The 10,106-nt window shown below is 40.8% G+C and overlaps 1 protein-coding gene across 1 annotated transcript in view; it reads right to left on the reverse strand.

The window, feature by feature from the left end:
- The window catches only part of CELSR1 (cadherin EGF LAG seven-pass G-type receptor 1), a 297,352-nt gene that overhangs the window by 163,594 nt on the left and 123,652 nt on the right, over positions 1-10,106 (reverse strand). Inside the window, exon 2 of the mRNA XM_032768931.2 lies at positions 8,079-8,717. Within this exon, the coding sequence (XP_032624822.2) occupies positions 8,079-8,717 (639 nt within the window). The remainder of the gene's footprint in view (positions 1-8,078; positions 8,718-10,106) is intronic.

The raw sequence follows: 10,106 nt of genomic DNA on the forward strand, positions 1-10,106 counted from the left end.
CTGAAACAGTACAGCAGAGAAGCTGCACCATGGCACCTATGGCATGCTAGCATTTCAAGTGTAAACATACCCTTAGCTATTCTCTATGTAAGAACCACAAAAATGTAAATTAAGTGTGCAATAGTGGTGCTGTCTTGCAGTCAAAAAGGCACCCTGTTTTAGTCTGCACAGAAATGCAAACTGAACACTGAAACATAAAAATAGTAAACTTCTCAGACAGAAACAGTGTGAACACTAGACATTTAAGGCATGGTACTTAGAAGACCATGTCCTTGATTAGGGAGGGGAAATTTGTGATTATTTGTGACTGACTTACTAAGAATTGCAAACATTCTACAATATTTGTTACCCCATCTCATTTGTTTGTCTCGTGCACTTGTTATGCTTTGTCTTTTAAACTGAAAGCTCCTTGGGACAGGGACTAGCTCATACAGTTGTACAGCACCTAGCACAATGATAGCCAACCTAGTTGTCGCTTTTGGGGGCTACTGCACTAAAACTGTTAAAAAAATAACACCAGCAATCATGAGCTGCGTGACACACAATGGGAGAGTAAGGTTTCACTTCATGGTTTTTCATGTTAATACAGTAACACAGCAGTGCAGCTTACAGAAAAACTGCAGCACAACATGTAAAAGATCTCTCTGATCACTACATTTGATTACCTCGATGATTTAAGATTTACATCCCCCTCTCTCAAATAAAAATCAAAGACAAGGTGCAGAGGGCCCAGGAAAACTCTGAGGTACTATTTTTATAACAACTTCTCCCCCCCAGGTGTTTGGGTGGCCAAAGAAAAGGCAGAAGGAATACCCTCCACTGAAGGAGAGTAAAACATTGGTGGGGACAGATCCCTCTAACTTTCCCTCTCCCCCGCCCCACCAGTTGCATCTATGCCTCCAATGACTGAGCAGGTCTCAGGATTAGGCCCCTGCCTTCAAGAGCACCAGGTATATCGAGAGTTATACCACTATTTTTACTTCTGTCCATGCCCTTACTCACATTCAGGTCTAGGGATTGTTAGCTTGAGTTCCCAGCTGACCTTAACTGCTTTAGCTGCTCTCTCTTAAACATAAAGCTCTGTGTTTTAGGCACATATAAAGCATGAAATACACCTGGAAATAAATACATGAAGTAGTTATTCCACATTACTCTAGTTAATTACATTTGTTTGCTTAACCTGAAATACCAGGCCCTGTAACAGATCAAATTTAAGCCCTCAGTCGTGCACCTAGTCCCATCAAAACCGGTGGTAGTGGTGTTACTGCGTACTGTTTTCTTAACGCTACCAGAGTACTCAGATTTGTACAAAATGAAGAAACGAAGACAGTCACTACTCCAAAGTGATTGTTATAAACATATGTCTCCTGTTCACTCACCTCCTTACATCACAAGAAGTGAAGCCAATCAGTAATTAGCTAGTATTCCAATTTCAAAAATACCTTGTAAAAGCTCGGTTTACCTTTGTGCTAGTAACTGAAGACTCCTGAAGACAGAGAAACTTTCATCATGTATAAATGACTAATAATTACAGCAAAACAAATGGAGAACTTCAAAGCAGTGTGTGAGGGGGGGAATGGAGGGAAATTCCAACTTATTAGGACATAATTATCTCTATCGGAAATAAATACTATATTTTAGCAGATAACCAGAGTGCTTTTATACTGAGTTATGTCTGTTTTACAATGTATCATCAAGTTTTCATGTTCCTCATCGAAGAGATGACAGATTTTAACATTTTCTTCTAATTATTTTTCTAAATATGGCTCTTTATTGGGAAAGGGAGATTTTATAACTTCCAGAGCAGGCTACATTCCATAGAGCAATACCACTCCAATACGGATAAGCCATCTTTTAAGTTTATTTAAATATTCAACAATGTCTCATATTAATAAGAATCAATCAATATCGTGATGGATTTCCGTAGGGCCAATATTCCTCCACTTTCAACCTGTGTAATTTTCCATGCATAACCACACCAGTGGGCACATTTTTATTCTAGTCATTAAAATTTACTAATTTTGCATTCAAGTAAACAAGCTATGTTAGTATTGAAAAAAATCCTGCATTATTTGAATAATAAATATATATGAATTTTTTTTATAGTTTTAAGCAGTAAATTATATTTTGTAACATTTTAAAATAAAATATTATGGAATCTGAATAGCTATGAGCCAAATAAGAAAAATGGCAGAAATCTTATTTTATATAAGACAAAAGTCGGGACAGGGACCATCTTTGTGTTTTGTGTATGTACAGCACCATGCACAATACAATCATGGTTCGTGACTAGGGCTCACAGGCAGTACGGTCATACAAATAATCAATAATAATGATAAAGTTTAAACTTTTTTACCTCCCACAGTGATGGATATCAGACTGATGGGCTAAACTACTCAGTAAAATATTTCTAAGATTGTTTCTGGTAACTAATTATTTGTTGATAATATTTTCCACTTGGTCCTCTGAGTGGTGGAGAGAAGAAAACAAGCTCTTGCTAATGACCACCATATGCTAGTTCAGTGGTTCCCAAACTGTGGGGTGAGCCACCGTAGGGGGGTGCAGAGGAATGTTCAAAGGGGTGCAGTGGGGCCCGGGACAGCCTGCATCGGGGGGCAGGGAGGAAGCGCCACCCAGCTGGCTCCAGCTCTGACCTCAGTGCTGCCCCAAGTTGAGATCCCAGTTTCGGCTCCCAGCTTCATTCATGACCCAGTCATAGCCCCGGCCTTGGCCCCTAACCGCAGACTGGCTCCCGGTTGCAACTGCAGCTCCCACCTTTCGGCCCTGCTCCTGGCTGTGGCCCCAGCCGCAGCTATGGTCCCAGTCTCGGCCCCCAATCTTGCTCCCAGATCCAAGGGGGCACAGATGGATTACATTACGGTAAGGGGGAACATGACATAAAAACATTGGGGACCACCACGTTAGCTGTATCAATTTCAATGGAAAAAACATATTATAATGCAATGTGGGCATAAAGGTCCTAATGTAGCATCCACTTGATCATGCTGCACATACTGTATTTTTATTTCAGGTTTCAGAGTAGCAGCCATGTTAGTCTGTATCCGCAAAAAGAACAGGAGTACTTGTGGCACCTCAGAGACTAACAAATTTATTTCAGCGTGAGCTTTCGTGAGCTACAGCTCACTTCTTTGGATGCATAGAATGGAACACACAAACAGGAGATATTTATACATACAGAGAACATGAAAAGGTGGAAGTATGCATACCAACAGGAAGAGTCTAATCAATTGAGATGAGCTATCATCAGCAGGAGTAAAAAAACTTTTGAAGTGATAATTAAGATGACCCACAGAAGGTGTGAGGAGAACTTAACATAAGGTTTCCACCTTTTCATGTTCTCTGTATGTATAAATATTTCCTGTCTGTGTGTTCCATTCTATGCATCTGAAGAAGTGAGCTGTAGCTCACGAAAGCTCATGCTGAAATAAATTTGTTAGTCTCTAAGGTGCCACAAGTACTCCTATTCTTTTTGTGTATTTTTATTGTATCTGTTTAACAATAAACAGGAATATATTAATATTCTTACTGAATAGCAAACTAAAAATATTATGGTGAGAACATAGCAGAGCCATATTTAAAGCTGCATTGAGGTTTGCAGTTTAAAGCAGGGATTAAACTTCTTTATTATGTGTGACTGTTATCATGCAACTTCCCCAAACTTACAGCACTTACTCTGCTGAATGAATTTTATAATTTGGCTAAAAAGAATTAAAAATGGACCCTTAACTTTTTCTGGTTTGGTGTGTAACTTTGTGGCTCCCTCTAGCAAATGAATTTCTATATTTGATATGCGAAACGAGGCTTACTTCTAAAAGAGAACAAAATCTAAGACATGAATTACTTTAAATTTTAACATTTTTATGTACTAATACTACTTAATCATTATATACACCACAGATGATGATTATGAATTTTTGTCAACAAACATTACAAGTATTAAATATGTATGTATCAAAAGGATGCTCCAGATTCCAAGCTTTCATTATGTAAAAAATTTTGGTTCTAGCTTTCATGGTTTTGAAGAAAATCTCAAAAAGATTAACCAAATATAAACCAGTACAGTGTTATCTTCCTGAGCCTACAACAAGTCTGAAGCAATAAAGTTGGAGAACTGTGAACAGCCCCATTCATCTCAATGGTGTGGTTAATGACGGATACTAAATATGACTATTCAAACGTCAACATTGTTAACTCTTTTATTGTTGATCATTTTAGCACAAACCTCCAGCGAATGTGACAAGTGGTTCTCAAAATACAAAAAGTGCATCGACAATTGCACTTAATGTAGCAATTATATTTATATCACCTACCCTATAAATATAGATGAATATGCAAAGAAATCAAATAATTAGTTTATGAGTTAAGCATTTAAAAAATACCTTTTACATTTTCATCTGTTCATCAATTTATTTGGCAAGCCTACGTGTTTTTTCCTCAGAGATTTCCAGCAAAGAAATTTCTGAACAGATGAAAACGCAAATTATTGCAAATTCTAAAACATGGGTTAGTTAAGATTGTTAATGTGCAAGTTTTTGTTTAATAAACTGTTAGTCATAATCACTTGTATTTATACTGTAATGTTCATTATAGAAAGCATTTTTCATCAAATTAATTGGTCATAAAACCTCCAACACTGTCTCACAGCCCGTTTCAGTGTTCACAGGTCGAGCTACAAGTTTATCATTTGGACCTTAGGAAAAGGACTGCTCTCTGGCAGACTTCCTCTGATCTCTAGGAGAACCCCACATCCTGTGCACCTCTTAAGGGAGATCTCTGGTTCACTGTCCCTGGCCTGGTACCCCTACTCCCCCCAGTGCAATGCTCCCCCTGACAGTGCTGCCCCCTCTCCACCGCCCCATCCTTTGTAATCTATGGATCTGACCCAAAAGCCACTGATGGCAAAGAAAAGACTTTCCATGTGAGGGGCTTGGAGCAGGCCCTATAAGCACATACCATTCAGAGATATACATTTTCGCAAATATGGATCTGTATATGTATAATTTTTGAAAAGACAAAACTTTAGAAATCTAAAACGTGTGCTGGAAAAAAATGCATGGGGCAGTGGACAAAAGATGTTCAGCTAGAGGAGATGGAGAATAGCTGAGAGTCTCAGGAGTCAAGCTGGCCAAAGAACAGGGCTAAGGAAGCTTGGGAGCCACAAACAATCGTATTTGCTCTATTTAAAGCTTTACACTCACAGTGGCAGAAAATACCTTAAATAATGTTCCAGTTTTCTCTGCCTGGCCTCAAAGGTTTTCAGCCAGCCAGACTGCTGATTTGAATAGAACAGGGGTCGGCAACCTTTCAGAAGTGCTGTGCCGGGTCTTCATTTATTCACTCTAATTTAAGGTTTCGCACGCCAGTAATACATTTTAACATTTTTAGAAGGTCTTTTTCTATACGTCTATAATATATAACTAAACTATTGTTGTGTGTAAAGTAAATAAGGTTTTTAAATGTTTAAGAAGCTTCATTTAAAATTAAATTAAAATGCAGAGCCCCCCGGAATGGTGGCCAGGACCCGAGCAGTGTGAGTGCCACTGAAAATCAGCTTGAGTGCTGCCTTCAGCACATGTGCCATAGGTTGCCTGTCCCTGGAATATAAGCTGGAGGAACCTGATGCATTGGTTTAAGCATTTCCCAGGGGCACAAAGTTTCAAATAGAGGAAATACGTTTATTTGACACCCTCCTCAGCTCTGCGGCCATTCCCTCTCCCGACCACCTCACCCCTGGCTCTCAGTCCCCCCATTAAAATAGATTAATCTAATATTTATTTATTTAAAAAAAAACCCACGTACCCTGGAAATTCCTACACAAAATATTTCTAGTGAATGTTATTTAGACATTTAATATTTAGCTGTTCAAAGTGCATAAGCAAAATAGATAATTACTGTTTTTCTTTTAAAAATTATTTAACAACAAGCAAATTCAGCCTCACAGTATCATTAAAACTTTAATGCTGTAGAATAGGAAATACCCTGTTCCCCCCTCCTGCATTTAAAAAAAAATATTTGCTGATGCTAAAAAGACAGATATTACACTTTGTTTGTTTTTTGCTTCTATGCTATTTCATTCTGCTTTTTAACTACATGGTATAAGATATAAGCTCCTACTGATGCACTGAGTAAGCATACTACTGTATTTCCACTGGTTTCAAGAAGAGTTTTGTCACTGACTTTCATGAAGTAGGAGCAGGTGCCAGACCTAAGAACTCAGAAAATACTTCAGTTTCATCTACATCAACTCCCATAATGGATACACTAGAAATACACTACTACAATGGATAATATTGCAGGAATCAGCAAGAACTTCAGAAAGACTATTTATTCTATAAATTCCTAGCCACCCAAATAAATGTAATTTCTGTTAACTGACAGTGTCTCATTCATGTTTTCTCGGAAGATCAAACAACTAAGAACTTTGCCATCAAGTAAGGGCATGGCTACATTTGCAGATGTAGAGCTCTTTGAGTTAAACCTGCCTTCGTAGAGCACAGTAGGGAAAGTGCTGCAGTCTGTCCACCCTGACAGCTGCAAGCGCACTGGCGAGGCCACATTTGTGGCACTTGCAGCAGCACTGGGAGCAGTGCATTATGGGCAGCGATCCATCCCCCAGAGCACCTCTTCCCATTCTGGAGCTGTGGCTTGTGAGAAGGGAGAGTGGAGTTCAGGACATTCTGGGTCCTGCCCAAATGTACCGTAATTCCTATGACTGGAGCACAGCTGAGACTGGACAGCGTCCTCCCCTCAAACACTGATGAGGTCCAGCAGCTTGCCATTGCTCCATACTAGGGCTCGCCTTCGCTTGGAGGCATGGTCACCTGGAAAGATGCGCTGAGAGCACTCCACATCTGGCTGAGCAAACAGGAAGGGATTTTTCAAAATTCCCAGAAAACTTAAAGGGCGGGTCTGATGGTTGATCACCTGAGGGCAGGGCAGTAGAGTTCAAAGTGATGACCAGAGTGGCTAACACAGGCACTGTGGGACACTTCTGGAGGCCGATTAGAGTGCACTATAGGACTAGGACGTCCACACTCCAGCGGGGGCACAGCAAACGTTATTCCACTCACCAAGGTGGAGTACCAGCAGCACTGTAGCCACGGAGTCAGAGCACTCAACGCGCCTTGCCAGTGTCGACGGGGAGCGAGTTAGAGCGCACTGGGTGGCTTTAGTGCACTCTAACTTGCAAGTGTAGCCAAGCCCTAAGTCTCAGCTGAGAGTTTAGGCCTCATCCAGCATGTATAAGTAATCCCACTAACTAGAATAGTTCTACTATGTAGCATTTGATTCTTCTTCTTCTTCTATACTCTTCACAAATATTGCAGAAGTTGCACTCTAACCTTTATTAATGGTCTGGTAAATTATGAGATAGAGTAACTCCATCAACAAACTGATAAAGATGACCTACTAGGAGAGGAATGACAACAAGAAGCAGTAATCTTATGCTCTTTTAAACATAAAATTTCTAGAAAGGAAATTGGATCGAGAGACTATATTTGCCTGGATGGGTATTCACAAATTGAAGCTTACATACGGTATTTCCCACACGTTTACATTATAGCAAGCTCTTTGAGGCAGGGACCATCTTTTTGTTCTGTTTGTACGACACCTAGCCCTACAAGCTCCTGGTCCATGACTGGGGCTTCTAGGCACGACCACAATACAAACAATAAGTAATAATAATAGTTCAAAATAAGGAGTGACTCATCATAACATGCTGCACTCAGAGAATACTGATTTACATCTAGCACCGTTGGTTGTCTTGAGCATTACTTAAGGGGTAGAAGATAGTTGGATGTGCAACCAGGGACCCTTTTTTCCCTCCCAGAAACACAATGTAAAAGAAATGTGTCCAATCAAGACATTTTAAAGCAAAGATACGGGATTTAGTCTAACTGCAAATGTGACACATTAAATCCTTCCCTCTACCAGAGTTTAGTATCAGATGCTTTCTCCATTTGAGTAAGAATGTCAACAATTTCAGCTTGATACAGAACTGACTCAGTGGCTGGCATAACATATAAATTATGGGTATAATAGATAAGATAAACACATACCAGTGTAGTCCTCGTAACATTCACAAGTGTAGCCTCCTTCTCGGCTCCGACAAAGCCCATTATTGCCACAAGGACTGGAGTAGCAGAGATCAATCTCTGTTTCACAATAGTCGCCTGTAAAACCAGGGGGACACCGGCACCTCAGACCATTGATGGGATGGATGGGTCGGAACAAAACGGTGTTTGAACTAATAAATGGAGCAGAGCTGTCAAACTTCAAAACCGAGACACACTTCATGTAGTTCTCACAAGGCTCTCGCAAACAGATATTGTCGTCAAAAGGCAGGACCCGCTGCATAGAGATCATGGTCAGTAGTGTCCTGTTGAGGTAGATCTGTTCCTGGAGGTCCTCGGAGGGGAAGAACTTATTTCTAATGCCACCAGGAAGTAAAGCGGAGAAGGTTACATTCAGGATATTGGAGCTGACATCTGTATCGTTTTGAATGTTGAAGACGAAGATGCCATCCTTGGTAGTAGACAGCACCGTCGCCACACCCTCCACAAAGAGAGAGAGCAGCGGGGAGAGGAACTTCTCCTGGGACATGTTTTCCAGTCGCACAGTGATACTGTTGGTCAGCATGTCATCGGTGATGATGGTCACCCTCAGGGCGCAGACTGCTGTGACACTGTGAACACCATCTATTGGCAGGGAGAGAGGGGAAGGGGGAGAGAGAAAAAGAGAATTATTTCAAACAACATCCTCTGAAGTGCTTTAGCATACAGACCAGGCTACTGAGGCATTCTCCAACAAACACAACTGAGATGTGAGACATTCCAACCTGCTGGGATGTGAGAGAGAGACAGACACAAAGTGCTTTGGCCTCTGCACTGGAAAGAACTTAAGGCTTGCAACTAAAGTACATTGGACATCCAGGTATGCGCTGTCCTAGACTGTTCCACTCAAACAACTGGAAACTGCTAGCAAGACAAATAGCTGTGAGAGGGTTAAGGGCAAGAAACTTCTGATAGGAACTGTACATATCTTACACATGTCACTGCTTGCCTACAACTAATGCTGTGAAGCTGTCACTTTCTGCAGCACAACACCAAAATTATCTTCTCCCGCAGCAGTCTCAGGCTTAAAGTACCAAAACTATGCAGAGCGAGAGAAAGGATTATCAGGGCTTTAGATAAAAGTCATCATAGGGAATAAGAGCTAACTACATTTGATTTCCTTCAGGAACCTTATATGAAAGTTAGAGATGGAGCCAAATTAAGCCAATCTCTAATGAAAGCAAGCATTTTTACACTGCTCCATTATGTCTTTGACAGATCCATGTCTGTTTTGCTACAAAACATTTCAATGAACAGACAGCAGTGATATCTGACACCAGAGAGTGATGGATGCCAGTACAACCCCCAGTACAGAGTTAGACTTATATTAGTACAATGTCTTTGCAAACTTTACACCATCGTTTCATTATGAAGTATAATTACTGACCCTGAGCAATGTGATGTGTTCTATACACATTATGTATACTGTATACATAAATGAACATGGAATTTGCAATGAGCAGCTACATCAGAGAGCTCAAACCCTCGTTTGGTAGTCTCCTTGCTGACCGTAAGAACTTTGTCATTTTTTCACTAATATACAGTATTTTATTTAGAAAATACTGATCATAGAGTATAAAATTTTAAATTATTTGTACTATAGTAGCTCCTAGAGGCCCCAGTTGAGATTGTGGCCTCATAGTGCTAGGCACTGCACAAACACATAGTAAGAAACAGTCCCTACTCCAAATATTGTACAATCTAAATACAGTAGAACCTCAGAGTTATGAACACCAGAGTTACAAATTGACCAGTCAACCACACACCTCATTTGAAACCAGTGAGGCAGCAGCAGACACACACACACACGCACGCAAGTACAGTACAGTACTGTGTTAAGTGTAAACCAGGGGTCGGCAACCTGCGGCACGCGTGCCAAACATGGCACGTGAGCTGATTTTGAGCGGCACGCAGCCGCCTGCCACAGTTCCGGCCCCCAGCCCCCCTCAACGCCCCCGCCCACCCGTCTCCCCT

This window comes from Chelonoidis abingdonii, chromosome 1, assembly GCF_003597395.2.
Source record: "Chelonoidis abingdonii isolate Lonesome George chromosome 1, CheloAbing_2.0, whole genome shotgun sequence".
NCBI lineage: Eukaryota > Metazoa > Chordata > Testudines > Testudinidae > Chelonoidis > Chelonoidis abingdonii.